At 36.0% G+C, this 25643-nt stretch overlaps 2 protein-coding genes and 1 long non-coding RNA gene across 7 annotated transcripts; 1 reads left to right on the top strand and 2 right to left on the bottom strand.

The window, feature by feature from the left end:
- The first annotated feature begins 70 nt into the window (after positions 1-70).
- LOC112795262 (probable galacturonosyltransferase 15) lies at positions 71-15369 on the top strand. Of its 4 annotated transcripts, none has more exons than XR_011882030.1 (7): positions 91-568; positions 982-1025; positions 12654-12797; positions 13281-13856; positions 14009-14314; positions 14560-14956; positions 15306-15369. XR_011882030.1 is itself a non-coding variant. In XM_072237133.1 (7 exons), exons 4-7 carry the CDS (start codon positions 12684-12686, stop codon positions 14851-14853), a joined length of 1290 nt encoding a protein of 429 aa, XP_072093234.1. In that variant the 5' UTR covers positions 122-568; positions 982-1025; positions 2490-3274; positions 12654-12683; the 3' UTR covers positions 14854-15101. The 4 variants fall into 4 exon arrangements, 3 of the variants coding, with proteins under 3 accessions (XP_025692990.1, XP_072093232.1, XP_072093234.1); XM_072237133.1 differs by lacking the exon at positions 15306-15369 and adding an exon at positions 2490-3274 and having other exon boundaries at positions 122-568; positions 14560-15101; XM_025837205.3 differs by lacking the exon at positions 15306-15369 and having other exon boundaries at positions 71-568; positions 14560-15101.
- Positions 13720-14659, bottom strand: LOC140184687 (uncharacterized). The gene is made up of 2 exons (XR_011882071.1): positions 14523-14659; positions 13720-14285 (listed from the first exon to the last, which is right to left on the bottom strand). It is a non-coding gene; the product is annotated as an uncharacterized lncRNA (long non-coding RNA).
- Positions 15370-15439: 70 nt separating the features above from the next.
- On the bottom strand, positions 15440-25014 carry LOC112795288 (agamous-like MADS-box protein MADS1). Of its 2 annotated transcripts, none has more exons than XM_025837229.3 (9): positions 24876-25014; positions 24541-24796; positions 19863-19944; positions 18007-18068; positions 17825-17924; positions 17637-17678; positions 17407-17448; positions 16176-16339; positions 15440-15684 (listed from the first exon to the last, which is right to left on the bottom strand). In XM_025837229.3, exons 2-8 carry the CDS (start codon positions 24786-24788, stop codon positions 16199-16201), a joined length of 717 nt encoding a protein of 238 aa, XP_025693014.1. In that variant the 5' UTR covers positions 24789-24796; positions 24876-25014; the 3' UTR covers positions 15440-15684; positions 16176-16198. The 2 variants fall into 2 exon arrangements, with proteins under 2 accessions (XP_025693014.1, XP_025693020.1); XM_025837235.3 differs by having other exon boundaries at positions 24541-24789; positions 24876-25011.
- Between the last annotated feature and the right edge of the window lie 629 nt (positions 25015-25643).

Below are 25643 nucleotides of genomic sequence, written 5' to 3' on the forward strand. Positions count from 1 at the left end.
AAGAGCCACACTTTTTGGAATAACATTTGGCTGGTTTACTTTAAAAAACAGAAAGAATAAACTGAATTTCATTTTATTTTATATTTTATAAAAAATGGAAAGAAAAAATTAGAACCCGTGACTAGTCTACTATGAATCTATGATCACTTTTTCTTCTATTACAAATGCATCTCTCTCTCACACACACTGAACTGAACCACTGAAGAAGTAAAAGTGACTCGGTGAGTGACTCACTGAGTTAGTGAAGCTAATGTAGCTTTAGATCTCGAAGCAACGAACGATGAGGAGCTGAAATTGATTCCAATGGAACATTCCAGAAACAGATAGATGAAGTTCTCTATATCTGCCAAGGGAATAAAGAGACTCACGATATCGAGCGGCGCCGGTGCCGGTGGCGGCGCGGCAGAAGATGTATCGCTGAAGATTCCGTCGAAGCCAGCCTCCGGTCGCCGGATTACTGCACGGACGGCGATTCCGGCGGCGCTGGTGCTCGGAACATTGTTGCCGTTTTTGTTTGTCAGAATCGCAATCTTTGTTCTCGAATCAGCTTCGGTTCGCTCTTCTTTCGGTGAATAATTTTTCCTTTTTTTTTTATCTTTTTTTTCACACTTTCTATTTTTGTATTTTTTTTTTACTTTCTGTTTTTATAAGTTTCAGGTTCTTGGATTTTAGATTTTTTTTTATTATTTATGTATTTTTTATTTAATAGTTATTATGGTAGTTTTTCAATAATTTTTAATAATTTAGTTACGTGGAGAAGAAGTAAATTAATCACTTTTCAAGTATGGAGAAAGTAAATTACCAAATGAGTCTAACTAATATTTATTGTGAATTTATTAAAATAAAAAATTTAAAAATTTTCTATTAATTTAATACGTATAATGAAAACTAATATTAGCTAAACCTTTGTAAAAAAGTGAAAGAAACTTTCTATATTTTAAAAGATTGAATAGAGTTTTTGACGTAAATGGATTTTTGCAGACTGTGGAGGATGGAGGTTCTTCAGTGGAGCTGACAGGTCATTGGTAAGCGCTTCGTTTACCATATTCTTCTTCTTTTGTTACTAGCTTAAAAGTTTTTAAGTTCAGAAGATTAGAAGAAACGGCAACATTAAACCCAGGTTCATAGTCAAATTACTCGTTAAAGGTGTAGGCGTTCTCTAAATTCATCTCTTAAAAAATTTTATAAATCAAATTAATTTTTGAAAAATTATAAACTAATCATATTTGTCATATTTGTCTTTATGTAACTCCAGCAACAATTTTCGTGTGAACGACTTATGTAAAATATTAATTAATAGCATATATGATATTTAATATGTTTAATTAGATATTAATCAAATATATTTATGAAAATCTATTTATTTAGTTGCTAGATTATATTGGAAATAAAATTTGTGTAATTGAAAATAATGATTAAATTAATAAATTTTCATAAACATATTTAGTTAATCTTCAATTAGATATGTTAGGTATTATGTATGCTGTCAATTAACGTTTTACAACATTAATTTTTAACGAAAATTATTAATGGAATAACTAAAAGATAAATATGATTAAATTTTAATTTTTGATAGACTAATTTGATTAAAAAAAAATTTTAAAGACAAATTTAAAAAATGTGTTACTTTTTAAGGACTAATTTGATTATTAACTCTTTAAATTCCTAAAGAATTTGTAATACAAAAGATGTTCATTTTTTTTTTATCTTATTATATGTAAAGAAAATTATATAAATTGAATATAAATATATATAGTTGAAATATCATTGTGAATTTCATTCTTCCTATATGTGATTGATTTACAATCAATCATAATATGTGATATAACTTAGAAATCATAAAATAGTTTTACACCCTGTAAATTTTTTAGAACTAAAATCTAATTAAATTAGTTGCTATAAATCAAAATAGTTATATTTATCTTCTGTATTTATTATCTGAAACAAATAACGTTTATTTACGTGACAAAACTACTGAATTTTAGAATAAAATAATTTGCACCAATAATTTATATAAATTTCGTTCATTAGTTAATATCAAGGCTAACATAACCCTTATTTTCGTTATGCTTATTCCATCTATTGGTAAACATTTACATTTGCTTTTGTTCTTATTAGAGATATAACTTGAAGTGATCTTATAAAATGATATCTGAATTTTTATGTTCTAAAAATTTAAATTTTGATCATTATTATTCTCAAAAACGAAAGAATTTCAACTTTGTAATATAAAAAAAAATAGAGGAACAAAAATAGGAGTGTTCATGGATCGGATTCGATTCGCATATCCGCGATGTTTATCTGAATCTGATCCGAAAATTACGGATATAGATCCGATCCACACACTAATAGGATGGATTGCGGATTTTGTGGCGGTATCCGCATATCCGTGTATCCGCAAAAATAAAAAAATAAATAAGTAAATATTCTTTTTATATTTTATTTTAACTAATAATTATCATACTGTTCGTTTGTCGGGTTCCGAACAGGTCGGGTGGATAGATGTAGAGGGGGGATACCTTGGCTTGAGTCACGCTGCTTGCGGGTAGTCGAGTAGCCGGGCACTTGTCGTGATGAAAAGGGGGGGTGCCACCTGCAAGGACACTCCAACGCTTAAGTCAGTAATGTGCAGGCGAGCAAAGAATAAGGCTGAAAGATGTGACGTACCTCGGGGGAAGAGCCATTCTTCCCCTTATATACATGTCAGTGGTAGGCCCCGTGTGAGGTTAGGCCCATGATCCCAAGGGCGCTGCCCTGCAGCCGTGTGTGGGTCGTACAGGACGCGTGTCCGGGTCGACTGGAATGCAGGCGTCCGGGTCGGGTAGAGCTTGGGTCGGGTTGACCCGTGTGGACCTTGGGCTGGGCCGTAACAGTGCCCCCACGCGCCAATGGTAGTCGTGGAAGCTACCAATGGCGTGCAGTCTCTCATGTCGTCTGGTCGGCCGCTCGTGGGGAGGATGCGCCCCCAACGCGCGTGTCCCTTGGTCTGCATAGGCAACCGTTTCGTCGCTCCGTTTCTCGTGCCGAGTATTGAATGCTCATAATGGGGTGGAAAAACTCCGTCTGAAAAGACTATTCTGCCCCCAGGTGTTTTCGCGCTTTGGGGGGGCAGTTTTTTAAACAGTCGGTTTTGTGCTCCTTTCTCTTTTCACACTTTCCATTTCTCTTCTTCTTCTTTCCTGTTGCAATATTTCAGAGCATTGTTGTGGTACCTTCGTTCATCTATCCTGCACTTTCCCAGACTTGCAACTCCATCTCCTTTCCATCAATTTAGGTAATTATCAAATCAATCTCCCTTTATGCATTATTTCTGTATGCTTGTTATTTGGTTGTTTTTGATGTTACTGTGTAGCTTTTTAGTCACGAGTAGACGTGTTAGGGGGAAAAGTACCATTCCAGGGTAGGCTTTCTCTCGCTTTTAGCCATTTAGTCTTGTTTGGCCTTAGTCGGGAAGTCGTGAGGGTGGTGTGTGTGTTCGGCTTGAGCAACCGATCTCTTAGACTAACTGGATGGTACCCCCATGTAGGTATGGCTCGCACGGTCTCCCGTGCATCCGTTAACCCCGCGGTGTATGACCAATATGCTTGGGTCGTCTCTGATATAAGGGAGTCACCCAATCAAATGGGCGAAGAGGAGCTCACCGAGTTCCGACAAGCCGGGTATCTGTGTGGAGGGACCGACGAGGAGGCCAATTACGACGTTTTCGTCCCGGCTCCTCACGAGCGTTTGTATGAAATCAACTTCCGACCCAGCCAGGTCGCCGATTGGATTTGGTTCTACAAGGCCATGTTCACTCAAGTCGGAGTTCGCATTCCGTTTTCAGCCTTTCAAATGGCGCTTTTAAACCGAATTTCTGTGTCACCGTCGCAGTTGCATCCGAACAGCTGGGCTTCGATCCGCTGTTTCGAGATGGTTTGTGAGTATCTCGATCTGCCGGTGTCCGTAGATGTCTTCCTCTTTTTCTTCACCCTCACAAACCCTTCCAAGGAGGGGAAACATAGGAAAGGGTTTATGTCCTTCCGGGCTGCTCAGGGTCGGAAGATTTTCAGCTTGTTCGAAGATTCTTACCATGGGTTTAAGGACAAGTATTTTAAGGTCCGCCCGGCCAAAGGTCATCACCCCTTTTGGTTATCTCTGGAGGGGGTTCGGCTCATCCCGACTTATTGGAGCTTCGGGGCAGGAGCCAATAGTTTTATTAAGGTAGTTTATAAAAACATGTCGGCAGTAGATCAGCAAATTGCCGAGGTGCTAAACGCAGTTTTTGGGAAGAACCCGGTAAATCCCCATCTCCTTATGGGTGACCGGGAGTCCGGCCGTAACTATATTTGTGAGAAGCTTTTTACTTTTCCCTTTGTCTTTTTTTTTTTTTTTCCTTTTGTTGATATTTTGTGACGATTAACCGACCTCCTTTCTTTTTTCTCGCAGTGGATATGTCTGCGTCGGTGACGGGTCTTTCCGACTTGTTTCAGACTTTTCTTGGCGGTGGTGATGAAGAAGATAATGACCAGTCCGCCGCTGGGACGTCTACAGCTCCTACCGAGGACAATGCAGCTCCGAGGCAGGAGGCCGTGGTTGGGGGAACCGGGGCCTCGACCCAAGCCGCCCAGGTCGAGGTCGAGAAACCGGTTCACTCCTCTCCTCCTCGTGAAGTGGTGGGTCAAGGGGGTTCGACGTCTGCCCCTGACGATGATGTGGAGGTGGTCGTCCCTACCCCTAAAAGAAAAAGGAAAGCGTCCTCAAGTCCCGAAGGGGTCCTCACCGTCATGGAGAGGAATTTCGATGCATCCAACTTTATAGACACCCAACTGATCCCTGGCACCGAGGAGTATTTCCACGAGTCTTCCCTTGCCGGGCAAGCGAGGTGGATGTATCGAACACTTCTGCGGGGTGCTGTGATAGCTCGGAAGGCCGAGTTTGAGCTGTCCGGGATGGAGTCCCTCCGCAGGAGGCTGGAGGCTAGTGGGAAGGCCAACAATGAATTAAAAGATGAAGTGGAAACTCTCCGGGGGCAATTGACTCAAGCTTCGGAGAAGTTGGATGCTGCCGAGAAGAAGACCACTGCGGAGCAGAAAGCGACTGCCGCCGAACAAAAGTTAACAGCTGCCGAGAAGAAACAGAAAGAGTCGGACGCGACGATTGAACGTTTGGTCGAGCGCGAGATGGCTCTGGAAGGTCAGGTCGCTGCGGCGCAAAAGCGTGCGGCCGAAGTTGAGGAGGAGAAGAGGGCCGTGGAGGCCGAACTGGCGACATGGAAGGCTAAGTACAAGGACGTCGTCAAACAGGGCAGGGGCGCGATCCTGGCTACCGAGGAAGCCCTTAAAGCGCAAGTTAAAATTATTGCCCCTGAGTTCGACACGTCGGCGATTGGTGTTCGCAAGGTCATCCATGACGGCAAGGTTGTCGATGCTTCCACGAAATGATCCTTGTTTACAGTTCCTGTTTAGCCGCTTTCTTCTGACTTGTAAACTTATTTTAGTCTTTGCCGTTTTTGGCTTTTGTGAACTATTTGATGTTAGCCGTTTAACTTTTGGCTTGTGAACAATGACCTTTTTGGTCGCTTGCTCGTGTTGTCGCGATAAACCTTTTATTTATCTGCGTTATCATTTTTAACCGTTTTGGTTTATATTTGTCGTTTGCTCGACTGCTCGTGTTATTGTTCCTATTAACCGTTCTTGGTTTGAAGTCATTTAGACCGGCGGCTCGTGGCCTTTCGTGTAGTTGTTTGTTACGACGGTGGTTGACGGCTTCCCGGGGTGATCAGTCCCGGGTCGCGTGTCGTTGTTAGTCACGTCGGGACGGTTTATCTGAAAAACTTAGATACCATATGGTGGAGAATTTGCATAAGTATATCTTATTCGGCAACCACATAAAGGACTTGAAAGTTACTATAAATGACAAATTGGCTACTTAGCTAGATTGGCCGGCATGTCGTTCCGTCTTTTAGGAGTAGAATCTTCTAAGGTTGTCCGCGTTCCATGTCCTCGGGACCTCCTTGCCATCGAGCCTTTCTAACTTAAAGGCTCCTTTTCCCATCACCTTTTTGACTCTGAAGGGACCTTCCCAGTTTGCCGCTAGCTTGCCCTCTCCGGGGGTCGGCGGGCCGATATCATTCCGTCTCAGAACGAGGTCGTCAGGTTCAAAGTCCCTCTTGAGCACTTTGGTGTTGTAGCGCAGGGCTATTCTTTGTTTTAGCGCTGTTTCCGTTAAATGGGCCATTTCCCGGGCTTCATCTATCAGGTCCTTTTCTATAGTTTCTTCTACTCCCTTCAAAAGCAATCGCGGACTTGGTTCGCCGATCTCTACGGGTATTACTGCGTCCACCCCGTACGTTAGTCGGAAAGGAGTTTCCTTAGTGGAGGACTGCTCGGTTGTCCGGTAAGACCAGAGGACCGATGCCAGCTCGTCGGCCCAAGCACCCTTTTTATTGTCCAACCTCTTTTTTAGCCCTGAAAGGATGACCTTGTTGGCAGATTCCACTTGTCCGTTCGTCTGAGGGTGTTCTACCGAAGAGAACCTTTGCCTTATACCAAGGCCGTTGAGAAATTCTGTGAACTTCTTGTCAGTAAATTGTGTGCCGTTGTCCGAGATGACGACTTCCGGTATCCCGAATCGTGTTATCACCTGCCTCCACATGAATTTTCTGCAATTGGCTGAGGATATGCTAGCTAGTGGCTCAGCTTCTATCCATTTGGTATAATAATCAATTGCCACTATGAGATATTTGACCTGCCCAGGGCCAACCGGGAAGGGCCCTAAGAGGTCGATTCCCCACTGAGCGAATGGCCGGGAGGTCGTTAGCAAGCTTAACTCTGAGGCCGGTGCCTTGGCAAAATTGGCATTTTGTTGGCACTTTATGCACTTTTTGACGAACTCTTTGGAATCTGCCATCATCGACGGCCAGTAGTACCCAGCTCGGATTAACTTCCTTGCTAGGGCTCTGCCTCCGATGTGGTGCCCACAGCAGCCCTCGTGGACTTCCCTGAGGACATAGTCCGTCTGGTCGGGGTGTAGGCACTTCAGTAGGGATTGGCTAAGCCCTTTTCTAAACAGCTGTCCTTGGATGACGGCGTATTTGGCTGCTTCTCTCCTTAATTTCACCGCATCCTTTTCATCGCTAGGGACTTGGCCATGTTCTAGGTAGTTGGTGATGGGGTCTAGCCACGAAGAACTTAAGGTTGTCATGTGTAGTGCAATTGCTGGTTCCTTTGTCATGCCTTGGATGAGAGACCGGTTTCCCTCCCCTGGCTTCGTGCTAGCTAATTTTGATAGGAGGTCTGCTCGTGTGTTCCTTTCTCTGGGTACATGCTGGACCGTGATCTCTTCGAACCTTTGGCTCAAACTTTTGACCTTTTCCAAGTATTTCTGCAACAAGGGGTCCTTGGCTTGGTAGCTGCCGTTTACTTGGGAAGTAACGACTTGGGAGTCGCTGCATACTTCCAGCCTTCTTGCGCCGACCTCTGTTGCTAGGGTCAAGCCTCCTATGAGGGCCTCGTATTCGGCTTGGTTATTCGAGATGGGGAACTCGAATCTAACCGACTGTTCGTATACGACCCCGTTTGGACTTTCTAGGATGATCCCGGCTCCTCCGAAGGTCTGGTTGGAGGCTCCGTCCACATGGAGCTTCCACCGTGTACCCATGTCTTCGCCTGGGTCTCCTGTTACTTCAACCAAAAAATCCGCCATGGCCTGCGCCTTGATGGCTTGCCGGGGCTCGTACTGTATGTCATATTGAGAGAGTTCGATGGACCAAGTCATCATTCTTCCCGCCAGGTCGGGTTTTTGGAGAACTTGCCGAATCCCTTGGTCCGTTCTGACGACCACTTGGTGACTCTGGAAGTACTGCTTTAACCTTCTAGAGGAAGTTAGGAGTGCTAAGGCTAGCTTTTCCAACTTGCTATATCTTAACTCTGCTCCTTGCAGGGCCCTGCTTATGAAGTAGACCGGCTGTTGGGTTTTCCCGTCCTCCCGTACTAGTACTGCGGCCAGGGCTTCGCTTGTTATAGCGAGATATAGGTATAGTGGTTCTCCGTCTCTTGGCTTCCCGAGAACGGGGGGTGCCGCCAGGATTTCCTTGAAGTGTCGAAAGGCTTCTTCGCATGCTGGTGTCCATTCAAACGCCATTCCTTTCTTCATGAGGTTGAAAAATGGCAGGGCCTTTGTCGCCGAGGCTCCGAGAAATCGAGAAAGTGATGTCAATCTTCCTGCCAACCTCTGGACGTCCTTGATACATCCCGGGCTCTTCATCTGAAGTATTGCTTGGCACTTCTCCGGGTTAGCTTCCACCCCTCTCTGAGTTATCATGAATCCCAGGAACTTGCCGGCTTCCATGGCGAAGGCACACTTGAGGGGGTTCAGCCTCATGCCGTGTTGACGGAGGGATGCAAATACACTTGCCAGGTCGTTTAGGAGGTCGTCAGGTCGTGTTGTCTTTGCCAGGATGTCGTCCACGTAAACTTCGACCGTTTTCCCTATGAGGTCGTGGAATATCCTGTTCATCAGCCTTTGATATGTCGCCCCTGCATTTTTCAATCCAAACGGCATTACCTTGTAGCAGAAAGTTCCTCCTGGCGTTATGAACGCCGTTTTGTCCTCGTCTGGTCGGTGCATCGGTATCTGATTGTAACCGGAGTAGGCGTCCATGAAACTCAGATACCGGTACCCCGCCGCGGCGTCGACGAGCGCATCTATGTTGGGGAGGGGGAAGCAATCTTTGGGGCATGCTTTGTTAAGGTCAGAGTAGTCCACGCACATTCTCCATCTGCCATTGTGTTTCTTCACCAATACCACATTTGAGAGCCACGTCGAGTAGTCCACTTCTCGTATGAAGCCTGCTTCTAGGAGGCCGGCCGTTTGTTTGGCTACCTCCTCTGCCCTTTCCGCCGACATCTTTCTCCTTCGTTGGGCCACTGGGTGTGCTTCCGGCTTGACGGCTAGGTGATGTGAGATGATTTGTGGATCTATGCCCGGCATGTCGGCCGGTGTCCATGCGAACAGGTCCCTGTTGGCCCTTATCATTTCAATCAAAGGTTCTTTCAGCTCGTGTGGGAGGTTCTTGTTAACGAATGTGAACTTTTCCCCTTCGTCGCCGATGCTAAATTTCTCCAGGTCTCCTTCTGGTTCTGGCCTCGGCTTGTCCTCTACTCTTGCATCAAGGTCGGCTAGGAATACGCCAGATGCTTCTTTGGATTTCTTTCTGAGGGAAAGGCTGGCGTTGTCACAAGCGACCGCCGTCTCGAGGTCTCCTCTCATGGTCCCTATGGATCCATCATCGGTGACAAACTTCATAACTAGCAACTTGGTGTTGATTATGGCTTCAAAATCATTGATTGTTTTGCGCCCCAAGATGATGTTGTAGGCTGTGGAGTCTCGAAGGATTACGAATTCGGCCATCGCCGATCTTCGGCCTTGCATCTGTCCTACCGAGATTGGTAGGGAAATAACTCCGTCCGGTTTGATGAAGTGGTCGCCTAAACCGATAACCTCGTGCTGGTGGGTAGTCAGGTCGGCATCCTTTAGCCCCAGTGCGTCAAACACGTTGCGAAACATGATGTTTGAATCGGCTCCTGTGTCGACAAGGATCCGCTTGACGAGGCCGGTTCCCACTCTGGCCGTGATGACCATGGGAGGGTTTTCCGGGGCGTCGTTGAACCATTGGTCTTCTGGGCCGAAGGAAATGGATGGGGGTTTTTTGGTGCTCTGCATTGGTGTAGACGAGATCGCCAGAACCTTGGCGTCTTTCTTGTGTGCCGACCGGGACTTTGGCGCGGTATTTTTTGCTGTTACCACGTTTATCACAGTGAGGCCATGGTCTCCGTCTTCGGGCTCTTGTCGTCGCTTGGCCGAGCGCGTCTTGCCTTCCTCATCCTGGTCGCGATAACGTCTTCTCGGCTCCCTGATGAGATGGGAGAACGCTGCTAGCTTTCCTTCCCTTATCGCCTGTTCTAACGCATCCTTCAGGTCGAAGCAATCCTGTGTTTGATGGCCATATCCCTTATGATATTCACAATAAAGGTTCTTGTTTCCACCCGTACGGTCCTTGAGTGGTCGGGGCTTCGGAAGGATTCCCTTCTCAGCTATTTGTTGATAGACTTCCACAATGGGGAGGGTGAGTGGAGTGTAGTTAGTAAACTTCCCGACTCGAGGGAACGGCCTAGGAACTTTGTTTGATGCCTCCTCCCTAACCTTTTCTTTCGCTCTCTCCCCGTCGCCACCGGACTGCCGAGCTTGGCCGTAACCGGACTGCCGCTTGTTGGCAGCCACGATTCGGCTGACTTCCTCGTCATTTATGTACTCTTTGGCCACCGTTTGGATTTCATGCATCGTCCAAACCGGCTTCGTGGTAAGGTGTTTTCGGAAGTTCTCGTTGAGGAGGCCGTTCGTCAGGCAGAGACTGGCCACCGAGTCGGTCAAGCCGTCGATTTCCAAGCATTCGTCGTTGAACCGATCTAAGTATCTCCGGGTCGGCTCTCCCTGTCTCTGGGTTACCCCGAGGAGGTTGATAGGATGCTTGGCCTTCGCTATTCGCGTTGTAAATTGGGCCAGAAACGCGCGGCTGATGTCTGTGAAACTGTAGATGGAGCTTTGAGGGAGGCCATTAAACCATCTGATCGCTGGTCCTGCTAAGGTTACCGGGAAGGCGCGGCACCTCACTTCGTCGCCTACTCCCTCTAGGTTCATCCTAGCCTCAAAGGCCGTGAGATGTTCTAGAGGATCTTGAGTTCCGTCATACCTCATGTCCGTTGGTTTGTCGAAGTGCTTCGGCAACCGGACCTCGAGGATAGATCGGTGGAACGGCGTGACACCCATTATCACAGGTTGTCGTGTTCTCTCGGATTTCCCTTCTCCGTCTTCACGACCTCTTGCCGTTCGGCGAGATTGTCTGCCGCGGGAGTAGATGACCGTGTCATTCCGTCTTCTCGGAATGGGTGATTCCTCTTGCGTGCCCTTTGCTTCCATCCGGGATGCAGATATACGTCGTGAGCGGCTTCGGTGAGAGCTCTCTTCCTCCTCGCCCCCGGGAGACGGGGTGTAGCTTGGGTCGGTAGACCATGCGTCCCTCTCCCGGTCGGCTAGTTGTCGTTCTAGGTTCTGGACTCTGTGGCGTAGCTCCTGCATTATTATGGCGCTATCGCCGCCCGTTCCCCCGAATGGTCGGGCTCTCGCGTGTTGTTGGGGGGATCTCCGGCCTCCCCTTTGCGAGGCGACGGAGGCTGCCCCCTCCGCTCCGGCTGCTCGAGCTCGGTCGCCGGGACCTGGCGCGACTTCCATTCAGGCAAAGTTCCCCACAGACGGCGCCAATGTTCGTTTGTCGGGTTCCGAACAGGTCGGGTGGATAGATGTAGAGGGGGGATACCTTGGCTTGAGTCACGCTGCTTGCGGGTAGTCGAGTAGCCGGGCACTTGTCGTGATGAAAAGGGGGGTGCCACCTGCAAGGACACTCCAACGCTTAAGTTAGTAATGTGCAGGCGAGCAAAGAATAAGGCTGAAAGATGTGACGTACCTCGGGGGAAGAGCCATTCTTCCCCTTATATACATGTCAGTGGTGGGCCCCGTGTGAGGTTAGGCCCATGATCCCAAGGGCGCTGCCCTGCAGCCGTGTGTGGGTCGTACAGGACGCGTGTCCGGGTCGACTGGAATGCAGGCGTCCGGGTCGGGTAGAGCTTGGGTCGGGTTGACCCGTGTGGACCTTGGGCTGGGCCGTAACACATACATATTGTATTATTTTAATTTATTATTTAAAAAATATGTTTAATATTATTTTAAGAGTAAACATATTTAAAAGAATAGAAAAAATGAATTTTATTGATATTTTTTTAATAAAAATATGCTCTTAAAAATATTTTCGTGTTTTATGGATATATCGGATAAACGATCCGATCCGATCAGATTGGATCCAAGTTTTAAAATTGCAATATTGAATCCGATCCGACGGATCGAATCGAAATTTTGGTCATATCCGATCCGATTCGATTCGGCGATCACCCTAAATAAAAATGCTACCTTGACTATTCATGTCACTAATTATGTCAATATCTCTTTCTTTTTAGTTTTTGATAAAGAGTTATCCACCAAAGAAGGGTAGTGTCTGTCTATCTGTCACCAACTTAGGCACAGTCCTCTCCATCATCACTTTTGAGTGGATAATGTCCATCATCCACTCTGTGAACTGTGATAGTTCTGTTCTTAGCTGTTCCTTGACTTGCCAGTGTCCTTCATCCATATGTTCTGCTTGTAAAATCTTTGCTTCATGTGGTTAAAGTCTCTGAAGATTCTAGTGTATGAATTACTAATGCAATCAAATGAAACTGCACAAAAGAAAACTTACAAATTGGTACAGAAGAAAAAAACAATCCTTTAATCCATCATGTTTTAGCTTTTTTAATTTAAGTTATCATGCTTTCTGCTGCAGTGTCCTTCCACTCCTTTGATAAAGAAAAAAAAAATCTCTTTATAAATTAATATATATGAGACAAGATGTTCTCCACATTTAATTTCATCCAATGGTAAAGGACTACAGATATTATATCATATTAGATAAAGAAAAAGAAATACAGCTACACATCAAAATTTTATTGTGTGTACTCGTTAATGAAACTTAATTATCTTTGTTATGATTATCAATCACTTAACATTTGTTATGCATGTGCACGAAGAAACTAAGAGATGAGCTTACCAGAGCACTAATGGAGGCAAATGAGGGTAATGATGATATAGGAGCTGAGTCATTCAATGAACTTGTGAAAGAGTTTACCTCAAAACAAGACCTTAAGACTTTTGCTTTCAAGACCAAAGCCATGGTACATTTACTGTGTTTGCTTTTGATAGTTACCCTTTAATGTGAAATAAATTGCTTGGTTCAGTGTGGTGATTTCAGACTGAAAATCATGAGAAGCACCACAAGAGAGGAAACTGATTTGAATCTACATATGATTACTTAACAAGAACAGCTGAATTTCGTTATGGTGTACATTATGTCTCCACAGAGAGTTCATGTTATAAATCAGGAATGTGAGGAGTGAGGGAAGCTAGCATAACAAGAAAATAATGAGTTGAATTGAAACTTAATGAATTGATCAATCGTAGCACACAATTAAGTATCAATGTTTTAATTTTTAAAGCAGCTATGATTTTATTAATTCTAAAATTAGCATTATGAGAATTTGGGTGATGATACATCATAATCAAAGTGTCCCTCCCTTTAAATAAGTTCTTGCATTACAGTCCATTTAAGTAAACTATCATAATCAAAATATGCATTTTTTTTTCTGGTTTACACTCAGTTGTTACAGATGGAACGCAAAGCGCAGTTAGCAAAACAGCAGGAGTCAGTTTACTGGCATCTTGCTTCACAGGGTATTCCCAAAAGTCTCCATTGTCTTAGTTTGAATTTAGTTGAAGAGTATGCTGTAAATGCCATTGCTCGCTCTCGTCTACCTTCTCCCGAATACGCGACTCGCCTCATCGATCCTAATTTTCGCCACCTGGTTCTCCTAACTGACAATGTCCTTGCTGCCTCTGTTGTTGTGGCCTCTGCAGTTCGAAATTCAGCCAACCCAGAAAAACTAGTCTTTCACATTGTTACTAACAAGGAAACTTATACTCCAATGCATGCTTGGTTTTCCACCAATTCAATTGAATCAGCAGTTGTGGAAGTAAGGGGATTGCACCAATATGATTGGTCTGCAGAAGTAAATGCTGGTATTAAAGATATGCTGGATATTAATCACTTAATTTGGAAGCATTATCATAGTAAAGAGAAAGACCTCAACCATAGTCAAGATCATAACAGATATTTGGACACTTTAAGGCCTAGCAGCCGTTCATTGATGAATCATCTCATCATTTACCTCCCTAAGGTAATTTGTTAATGATGGTCATTTTAATCTTTTGATACATTCATAAATAACAAAGTCTAAACAGTTGAACAACCATCACTAAGCAACTATTAATAACAAAGCCTCAATTCTTCATGATGATTGTTTCATCGTCTGATTTTCGACCACAACAGCTGTTTCCAGATCTCAAGAAGATAGTATTTCTGGATGATGATGTTGTAGTGCAACAAGACATCTCTTCTTTGTGGGAACTAAATCTTAATGGTAAAGTCAGCGGTTCAGTATTCAGGTCATGGTGTGGAAATGGTTGCTGCTCTGCTGGGACTAAATACATGGACTACTTAAACTTCTCACATCCTCTCATTTCATCAAGCTTCAACGGCGACCGTTGTACATGGCTGTATGGCATGAATATATTTGATCTTGAAGCTTGGAGGAACACAAATATCACTGAGATTTACCATCATTGGTTGAAACTTGTAAGTATACAATAATACACTTGATGATGAATGTCTAGCACCTTCAATTTTTCCTTTAAAATGGTGTCTCATTCTTGATGCAGAACTTAGATATTTGAAATTTTCATAAAATGTTTCACTTATATTATAATATGTGATGCAATTTGCAAAAAATCTTCAGAATTTTCATGGTTTATTTATTTAGTAATTATGGTATAGTATTGTTTACTTGAGCAGTTTTCTTCTCTTCATATCTGATTCTTCAGAACCTGAAGTCTGGATTGGAAGTGTGGAATCCAGGATTGCTTCCTCCTGCATTGATTGCATTTGAGGGTCAAGTACATTCTATAAACTCATCAATGCTTGTGACTGATTTAGGCCATCGCCGTCGCTCTGCCGAAATCAGCAGAGAAAGAGTGGAAGCCGCCGCAGTTATTCATTTCGCCGGCCCTGCAAAACCATGGCTTGAAATTAGTTTCCCAGAGGTTCGAAGTTTATGGAGTCGATATGTAAATTTCTCTAATAAATTTACCAGGAGATGTGGAATAATTACAGGGTGAAAAATGAACAAAGTTCTTCAAAATATTTATATAGATTGAACCAAAGATAACGTGTGGTGTTAGAGGGAAGAAGGTTTTGCCTTCAGTCTCTAATAACCAACACGTTCTGCATAGTATTGTATCAGTTAATTAAGCCATGTCAATGTAAATAGTAAATAAATAGATGAAGCTATATTTAGAAAGATTCAAGCATCACAAAAACAGTTTTTATAATAATGGAGAAATGCTTTGCTCGATTTGAAATTTCAGTTGGATAGTTCTTTAATCTGTATGCAGTTTGTTTTAGCATGCAATCCAATGGTTTTTGTGATTATATTATAAATATTCTTTTGAGTACGTGATATATAGATTAATCAAAATTTAATTTAATTATCACTACCCAGTTAATTAGTACTTAATATAGATGGGTGTGATGAAGCAATCTCAATATTCCGAATATTATCACTACCCAGTTATTGAGGCACTGATAGTTTTAGTTTTATGTATTCAATCAGAGTGTATAAAAATTAAATTTTTTAAAATATTTTCCTTCATTTAACTCATAGGAGCAAGGTAGCAAACAGAAACATACACGGAGAAAAAAAAGTGAGAAAGAAAGTGGTTCTTATTTAGAGATACATCAGCATCAATAATATTAATATTATGTTCGGTATATGGTTGCAAAAGTTGGTTCTTTCCTTCCTAGTTGGAAGAAATTTTGTAACTAAAGTAAATTCCAAAAGCATTATAATTAAGGATCACACTACTATTGGAACTATATATATTTCAGATAGATTAAATTATGTGAAGGCTGTTCTTGAACTTCCATTGGTTTCCACCACCCTCTATCAGCTGCAGTCAAATAAAGGTAAAATAAGGTTGTGAGAAACATGCCAAAATAATAATGATCAATGTTGCATTGCTAAGGGAACTCAAGCAAATGAAATATAATTTGACTTTATCTTCCCTTATTCTTTACTATTAAATATAATTCTTTACTATGTATATAGAAAATAACTTTATTACCAATAGTATTTTAAAAAAAAAAAATCTGGAGATAGTCAAAACTAGGATTATATTTGAATTTATGTAGATACATGAAAATAATATTCTAAATCGTTAGTTAAATAATTCGGTTAAACATGTCAAATTATATAACGATTTACAATGCCTTTTTCATGATGTTTTTGTATGAGTACCTACCATAAATCTCTCCATTAAGTTTCCTACTATCGGTTCTCCTATTTTCTCTTTAATTATTTAATTATCATCATATCTTATATTTTGTTATAGTAATTAAGCAGTGGAAGAACAGAAGTAGATGTATATAAATGGATGCTTACACAACAATATTGGTGAGCAGATCCTAAAAGAAGTTGCGATCAAATGGTGGTGGTGGTTGTTGTGAAGATGCAATTGTGTCACATATAGTTCCTCCACCAGGTGCCATTAAAAAATTTTGTTCCTGTTGATGTTGTTGTTGTTGAGCTCTCTCAAATTCACCTATCTGCACCAACATATATATATATATATATATATATATATCCACAAAATATAAAAATAAATTTAAAAGTTAATGATAGATTCATAGATATAATATATGTATTTCAAGAAACAGTATATTTTACTTTGGATTCAGATGAATTAAATTCTATAGTATTTTACTGTTGAAAAATATTTTCAACAAAATTATTCACTTTTTCAGCACATAATAATCTTACAATTTACAGCACATATGCCATCATGTGGCATGCATACTTTCCCAGCATAATTTTTTTATTTTATTTTATTATAATCTTTCCATAGCCAACAATACTTTAAAATGCTTTTTTTTTTTTTTTGGACAATAGTGACCATTAATACCGAGTATTCTATTAAAATAATTAATTTTAGCATAAGTAATTAAAAAAATCCCTTGTAATGATGTAGCGGAAATATTGAAAGGGCAACCCGGTGCACAAGCGTCCCGCGTTTAACGCAGGGTCCGGGAAAGGGCCGCAACCAAGGTTGTAATGTACGCAGCCTAACCTGATAATTATATCAGTGGCTGTTTCCACGGCTTGAACCCGTGACCTTGAGGTCACGTGGAGACAACTCATCCGCTGCTCCGAGACTCCCCTTCGTAGCGGAAATATTGAATTTCAAAGAAATTGTTATATATGTAAAATTGCTTTAGAATGTTATTTAAAAGTGATTATTTTGTTAAAGCGTTTTGTTGATCGTAAAAAATTAATAAATTTAGTGTACATTTGAATTCCAATTTAAATGCGGTCTCTATTTTTTGAATCAGAGATTTTTTCTTTTATTCATGATGTAAAATTTGTTATTTGCAACTCTATTAAACATTATTAAGATAAAATTTTAACTACATCTAAATTGTTGTTACAAAATTTGAATTTTCAGTCAATTTCTTCTGTTAAAATTATCTTCAAATGTTTAAAATAAAATTGAAACAATTAAAATATTTGAGGCATACTTTTAAACTTTTCTTTTGTAAAGTTTTCTATTGAAATTTACCTTATCAATGAATAAATAAAATTAAAGGTGTGGTTATGTAGAGATTGAGGAACAGACCTTTGCTCTCAGAAAATTGTTGTGGTTTTGCAGCTCAATTTCCTGCACATACATTGTAAGTATACACATTTTTTAAATACTTACATTTTAATTTAATATTATTTTCTAATAGTGTTATAATACAAAAATAAATAAATAAAGTAAATTAATAATAATAATAATAATAATAATAATAATAATAATAATAATAATAATAATATGACCAAATTAAAGTAATGATATATAAGTACCCGTTTTTGCATGAATTCAACTTCAGCTAACAATGTTTCATGCTGCAATAACATTTAGAAGTGAGAATAAGTTAGAATTTTAAATATTTTTCATTTCAACAAAAAAGCATGAGACTCATTATCATCTTTACTGTGTCCAAAAATATTTGATACTCTTGAAATATTCCATAATGGAAAAAATTATATACCTTTCTGGATCTGACTCTGCTTAAGCCTTTCTCCAATCTGCTTTCAAGGTTCTTTAGTTCCTTAAGGCTTAGAGTGCTGAGTGCTTCACCAAGGATGTGCCTGAAAAACAAAATAATGCATTGGTTTTTTATTTAATCACTTAATTATATATTCATCAATATAAGAAATTAATTAAAAGTACCTGTTTAGATTTTGAATCTCTCGGATTTGTCTTTTCAATTTGGTTGATTCTTGCTGGTAATACTGATATTGGTACATATTATTGTTTAGAGAACTATATATGGAGGAGAATCAAAATATGGTAAAACCAATATGTATTGAAAATTTGGTATATACATATAGATTCAAGATGAATAATATACGTACTTTAGATGTTCCTAACATGAGAAGTGTAAATATTATTTAACAGTTATTATTTTATGTTTTTAAGTATTAAAATGCTTAATTTAATTTTATATATTTTAATTTTATTTATTTAATTTAGTTAACAATTTAGATTTTATATTAATGGGTTAATAGATTTTTTTATTTTAACTTAATATGAGATATATAAAATTTTCTTAAATTATTATAGATAGATGGACATAAATGAAATGAATAAAAATATAATTCTTTTTTAATTTTCGTAATAAAATCATAGTATATACACGTGAGATTGAGTGGACTTTTTTTTATATTAGAAAATTGAATAAAAAATAGAGTAATTTTCTTCCATTTAATTTTAATTTATTTCAAACTATAGTGTATATAAATAAGATTGAATGAGTCTTTGCATTAAAAAATTAAATAAAAGATAAAATTATTCTCTTTATATTTTTTTTAATTTAGTTCTTTTATTTTATTTTTTCTGTATTTTTTAATTCAATTTTAGTTATTTTTTTTTCTTTATCCTTTGATACTGTATTAATGAAGTTCCATTTTACTGAAGCATAACATTGAGATAGAAACACAGAAATATAAAATTATATTTAGCAGATGAAACATAAATACAGACATTGTGTTTAAAAATATTGAATTAATGTATTTTGTATCTTTCTTAATAGAAATGGCACAATAATACTAATAAAAGACACAACTCATTTTTTTATTTTTTTTTAAAAATTTTGTGTGTAAATAATAATAATAAATTTAATTTTCATAATTTATTCTTTTTATATTTAATTTATCATCAAATAATATACTAAAATATTAATTATTGTATCTTTATTTTTTATGTTTTATTCTCAATATCATATTTTATGCTGTTCTAATAATCAAACGCAACCTTAAATATGATGAAAGGCAATAATTTGAAAAGGAAAATCCACCTTAATTAAACCATTATTAGTGCGGGTAATTTGGTTAATATAAATTAGATTTGGCAAATTTTTTTTTATATTTCGAAAATCGGAGAATAAATTATCTCCTATAATGTATTATTGCATGAAAAGTCTCTTCTGTATACTTTTATTAGCATATAAAATATAGAAGTATTCAATTATTATAATCTATAGTTAAAATTTGTATAGAAATAAGTTTTTCAAGAAATATTATATCAAATGCAGTTTAAGATTGCAAAAATATTTCATAAGTTTCATACTCCTATAAAAGTATGAAATGATGCAATAAATTAACAATTTAGTCTTTAATTCAAATAAATATATAAGAAGATTTATTTTTACATGTTAAATTTATGTATAATTTGACCTATCATTTGATAATATTAATTTATCTTCCAGTTTCCATAAGCTAATAGAACAATCGCTATGAGATTTTAGTAATTTAAAATTAAATTACTATATTAATTACGCATAATTTAATGAACTCTTCCATAAAAGAATTTATGTAATGTTTAATTAGTTTTATTTCAAGACCATTTTCCCCTTATTATTATTATTATTATTATTATTATTATTATTATTATTATTATTATTATTATTATTATTATTATAGAAGTGAATTATGAAAAATATGTCAATTATGATTCAACAATGCATTTATAAATAGTAATAAATATATTATTTATTTATATTATTAGTATTATTTGAATAGATTTACCTGCGTGTTAGCTTCAGACACAGATTCTGCGCTTGTGGAAGTAGAATATGCTTTTTTATACCTTTCAATTGTTGCCCTAACACTTCAAATAAAAACAAATGTGAAAAACAAAAATCTTGCTAATTATAAGAAATTTCTTTTGTCTTAATATATATGCCTAACGTTACTATATTTCCTTAAAGAGAAAGCGTACGAATTAAATAAGATATGTCTCTATTTTATTGCATAAAAATATCATAAAACTTTGAATTTTCTTCCTTGTTTCTACCTTCACTTTCAATGCAAATGTCCGTGGAAAACTGATGCATGTTGTCAATAACTCAATGCAGCTCAGAACTTTGTACTTTCTGTTTGTTTAACTAATTAATTAATTAATTTCCTTATTCGATCATTTAATAAAGGGTAAAGTTGTCAAATTATTTTCTTAAAACATACACTAGCTGAAGCTGAATCTCTACACATATGAATTGATTTCTTCTTTAATAATATGCTTTATTGAAATTTTTTCTTTGATTTGTATGTTAAAGAAAATTACAAAAATACTTTTTTAATCTCCCAAATTTGGAAATAATAAGATCTATATAACTTTTAGAATTGAGTTAGAAACTTAGAATCATCAAACAATTCTAGCTACTTTCATGCGGTAGAGTTAAAAAGATTTTATGATTATTTATTTTTTATTTATTTTTAATAATGTTTTGCAAAAATAAAAGAATAAGATATAAAAAATAGAAAAACATAATTTTATTACTTTCTTTATCTTCACACAAAATCAGGAAAAAAAACCTGAGAAATGAAAACATAGTCAAAGTCAAACAGACCCTAATAACTTGAAAGAAATATTGGTATAGCAATATTTAATTATATAACAATGCAAATAATAAAAAGTGAGATATATATGTAAATAGTGTAGTGAGGAATGTAGGGGTAACCTTCCTTTTTCATTGAAATGTTCATCAGAAGACATGCATAGTAAATTGGTGTTCATAGGAAATTGACATCAATAGTGGAAGCTTTATTTCCACAAACATGAAAACAAAAGAAAAGAGAGACGACTTTGCTTTTATCTATTCTTAGAATCTATTATCATGCTGTTGCTTTATAATTTATATAATAAAAAATTAGAAAATTTCAGAAAGAATTATAATAACTTGTAAATCCTCTGTTAGCTTCTTTCTGGATAATATTTATTTATCGATTTACTTTACATGTATATCAAAATTAATCACTAAAATCAGGCATAAATATAAAATATTTATTGAAATATAAATACACATTAAAAATAAATTAAACCACATATGCATTATTTATACACAAATATATTAGTGACTGATTACGAATAGTATTTTTGTTATTTATTAAAAAATAATATTTTTTTAAGAAATTTCTAAATAATATTTTTTTCTCTTTATTTATAAAATATATATTTTTTTCTATAAAATTGAAATAGGATACATGCACTTTGGCCGTTAAATCAAGATCTCTTTCAATAATCATATATATATAAACCAGTAAGAATTATTTGGTTGATTCAAATAATTTATAAAATATGTTTTTATAAATTTGCCAGTCGGCCCGCCCTCATTTTTTTTAAATATTTAAAATGTTTTAGTAAGTTAATTAAATTAAAAGATAAAATTTATAACTTGAAAACTAATTATTTGATGAAATTAAATTCATAAGTCAATAAAAATTTGATTTAAAAGTATAAAAGGGACTTAATTTTTTGCTTTATGTAAAAAAATTAGGCAAGAGAAGAAAATTTATATTTTATAAATAAATAAAAAAATGTTATTTAGAAATCTCGCAAAAGAGTGAAATATTATTTTATTTATTTCTTATATTAAAAAAACTAGGAGTTTGAGAGGGAGGGGGGGGGGGGGAACTTACACACAAATGAAAAAGAAAGACTTTAAATGAATGAAGATCTCAATATCTATTCTAGTGAAAAATAATTAATAATTTATATGGAGATATTCACGTGATTCAAAAATCATATTTAGTAACTTCTATATTGCTATACAATAATAAATTTAAATTCAGCATTGCATAACAATGCAACAGTTACTAATACGCTTTTTGAATTATCTGGGTTAAAATACACTCACATAGAATCTATGTATATATTTAGTAACTTCCTTATTCCTCGTTTGCATTTATTTAATTTTAAAAATCAAAACTCCTTTTTATTTGAAAATAAGTGCTTAAAAAAGCTCGGTGGTCAACTTTCGTTTATCTATCCATATGAAAAAAAAAAAAATTCATTTGACACTTTCTATAATGTTATTAATTAATTATGTAACACTTGTATATTATTTTATATTAATGCATATAAAAAGGAAAAAAAAAAAGTTCTGATAAATATTTATCATTTTTCATCCATTTAATAACGTAACGAGTTAAATAGAACAATTTGATATCATTATCACCATTAAGTGCTCTTAAACACTCATTAACACCCAACCCTAACACCCTAACAATTATATTAAGTTTACACTAAAATAAACCTTAAAATCGGTCACTAATATAAAATATATATAAAAAATATTAAATATATACACATTAAAAATTAGTTAAATTATACATATATTTATAGACTAAATATATAGTAGTTAATTTTGGTGTGTAAATAATATTTTAATACTTCAAATTTCTTTTGCTACAAATTTTCATAAAAAAAATTCAGTTAATAAGTAGTTAGAGATACATAAATAATAATTATATATCTAACACAAATTTGTGCAAATAATAATGAGTAGTTATTTTTTACTAATAGGATTGGATGGTGTAGGTGAGAAACCCTAACTGAAAATATAATCTTATGATTTCCTTCACAACACACCGTATTAGAAAGGACAAAATTTATGAAAGCTGGGAACAAATTTGGACTTTTATGAACCTTTAGACACAACATATTTGCCATAGATATGGTGATGAGAAAAATTGGTTTCAACTTTAAAGGAATCTATCTGAGCCCTTTGACTCCACAAACCCTACAAACTAATTGGTTTTCGATAATTACTACCTTAGATTGTACGAAATAGAGAAGGTCCAACGGATCCATTTTAATGTTTTTTATTTTTATTTTTTAACAAAAAGGAGATTTTTAATTTGATCGGTGAATTAATTTTTTTAGCCAACGTCAACCAATTTTTTTTAATTTTTTATTTATTTAAAATTTTAGACCATAAATAATAAATTTTAAATATTTTAAAAATAATATTTTTTAAAAATAAAAAAATTGATAGCTGGTATTAGTTAATTAAAATTTAGAAAAATTTTAAAATGTACCAATACACTGGTATTTTAATGATTTTTAACGGTTGATCTTAATTATAAAAAGAATATATAATATATATAATTAAGATCAACGGTTAAAATTCACTTGAAACACCAATATACTAATATATTTGAAAAATTTTCTAAAAATTAATTTTTTATATTTTTTTATATTAATTTTAATGCAAATAAAATTTTACACCACAATCATTCAGTCACAATTATATATTTAAATAATTTTTGAAGTAATAAATTTAAAAATTATTTTTGCTGATGATGTAATGATATATGATTAATTGTCTATATAAAACTCTTTTATATTGACGGTACATAAAAATTTAATTCATATATATTCTTGGTGACTAACTAGTCAAAATCTAACCCTAATTTTAAATTTTGGATGATCAAATTGACCTAATCTGACAAATTGTTTAGAAGTAGTAGAGAGATCAGATCAGAAGCAAAGGGATGAATGAGTGCAAGACAGCTTTTATATTTGTGGCAGAAATTTCTAGGTTTTGAGGTTTTCATATGAAGGGAAAGAAAGAGAGGACTGGACATAACAACATATATGAGAAAAATATATACACATTAATTACACAAAGAAGCTAAGATCTATCTCTGCCTTCAAATCTTTGAAACCCTAATTAAAGTTGTTACTCATCTTCTTCTTCTTCTTCTTCTTCTGCTATATTTATATATATAGTACTTTATTATGGCTTATTATTACTATCTCCTAGTTGGCACAGATCTGCAACCTTTTCAAAGTTCAGACCGAACAAACTGATCCAGAAGCATAAAAAAAGCAAGAAAGAAGAAAAAAAAATAGACACAAAATAAAATATGCTATATACATACACATACACAGTCCACAAAGAAATTAAAAATTAATTAGAATTATAAACCAAAATACTTTTATTTAAAAAAAAATAAAACAAAAGAGGTTGTGGAATTGAAGAAAATAATCACCTAGGACCTTAAATAATTTTTTATTATTAAAAAAGGTTTCACTTTGTGTGGGATAAAAGAAAATTAAATAATTACATATTAGGTCTAAAAGATTTTACTAATTAATAATAATCAAATTCATCTATTTATAATTTTTTTTTTTAAAAAAATACTATTTACACACCAAAATCAGCCATTGAAATTAGCTAATATATATTTGTGTACGAATATACGTATATATAGTTTCTCTATTTTACTTTAGTAGCTGATTTTAGTATATACTTAACATTATTTTTTTAATTACCAACTTTTTTGTGTTGATTACATAAAAAAAATCTGATAATAAGGCAGCATCATGAACATGAAGATGTGGTTATGTGTATAAACAAGTTTAAAAGTATTTAAGGAAAATTAAAGTATAATAATATAGAAATAGTTAAGAGATTTGAACCTGTTGTTAGCATATTCATACAAACGGCCACGGCTGGAGAAGACAACAAGAGCAACTTCAGCATCACAAAGGACAGACAGTTCATAAGCTTTCTTCAGCAATCCGTTCCGCCTCTTACAGAACGTCACCTGCCGATTCGTCGTGTTCTCGATTCGCTTGATCTCGATCTTCCCTCTTCCCATTCTCTTCTGAGATGAAGATCCTTCATGAGCATCACCACCTCCACCACTTTGATGTGGAAGCTCCATGCTTCAAGCTAAGATGTTATAATAATAATAATAATCAAGACATAAAAGCACAAAAAATAATTCTAATTTTAATTAATTTGTTTGTACCTGATATATAGGTATTTGGAGTTAAGCGAAATCCTGAAACTTCCTCTCGGGTGATGAAAAGGGTTTGCAAAATATGGAAGTGGTTTTGGTTTCTTAGCCCTTGCCTACACACAGGTATTTATGGACCCAAAACTGCTACACTTCAAAATTAACTTCCCGTCTTTGGAGAGAGAGAGAGAGAAAAAATTACTTTATATTTGTTTATAGGGATGAAATATTGAGATAAAGACACACGGTGAAGAGAAATATTGTGTTATTTTGTGTGCAAAGGGCACAGAGATATTTGGACCTAATTTATTTTTTATTTTTTCTTTCATTATTATTGTTAATTTTTATAATTATATTTTTTTATTATTATATTTTTTTTCAAATTTTTTAGATGAAAAAATAACAAAAAAAATTGAATTTTCATAATATGTTCTAATTTATCACTAAATAGAATACAAGAATACAAAATTTTATATTTTTGTCTTTTGTATCTTATTTTCAACGTCTTATTTTATCTTATTCTCAAAAATAAATACAGTCATATACATTATTTTTGTTTATACAATTTTTTATAAAAATATTTGGAGCGATAAATTGAAAATCATAGGTAGTTTGTAAGAGTTAAGCTTTAGTCAATTTATCTCTAATATTGACGAATTACACTATACTGATTTAGTCTTAAAAATTTTAATTACTATAATTTTGTCTTTCAAATTTAAAAAAGTGTACCATAATAGTCTCTCATATATTTTTTATCACCGAAATTCTACCTCATTAGTG

The sequence above is a fragment of the Arachis hypogaea genome, chromosome 1 (genome assembly GCF_003086295.3).
Source record: "Arachis hypogaea cultivar Tifrunner chromosome 1, arahy.Tifrunner.gnm2.J5K5, whole genome shotgun sequence".
NCBI lineage: Eukaryota > Viridiplantae > Streptophyta > Magnoliopsida > Fabales > Fabaceae > Arachis > Arachis hypogaea.

Excerpts from the sequence above, each read along its gene's own strand:
- LOC112795262 (XM_025837205.3), top strand. The coding sequence starts at position 328 with ATGAAGTTCTCTATATCTGCCAAGGGAATAAAGAGACTCACGATATCG. Across the intron at positions 569-981 it reads TTCGGTTCGCTCTTCTTTCG|ACTGTGGAGGATGGAGGTTC; the intron begins GTGAATAATTTT and ends GGATTTTTGCAG. Across the intron at positions 12,798-13,280 it reads CTTTCAAGACCAAAGCCATG|TTGTTACAGATGGAACGCAA; the intron begins GTACATTTACTG and ends GTTTACACTCAG.
- LOC112795288 (XM_025837229.3), bottom strand. The coding sequence starts at position 24,788 with ATGGAGCTTCCACATCAAAGTGGTGGAGGTGGTGATGCTCATGAAGGA. Across the intron at positions 18,069-19,862 it reads TGTCTGAAGCTAACACGCAG|TATTACCAGCAAGAATCAAC; the intron begins GTAAATCTATTC and ends TACCAATATCAG. Across the intron at positions 17,925-18,006 it reads GAGATTCAAAATCTAAACAG|GCACATCCTTGGTGAAGCAC; the intron begins GTACTTTTAATT and ends TTTGTTTTTCAG.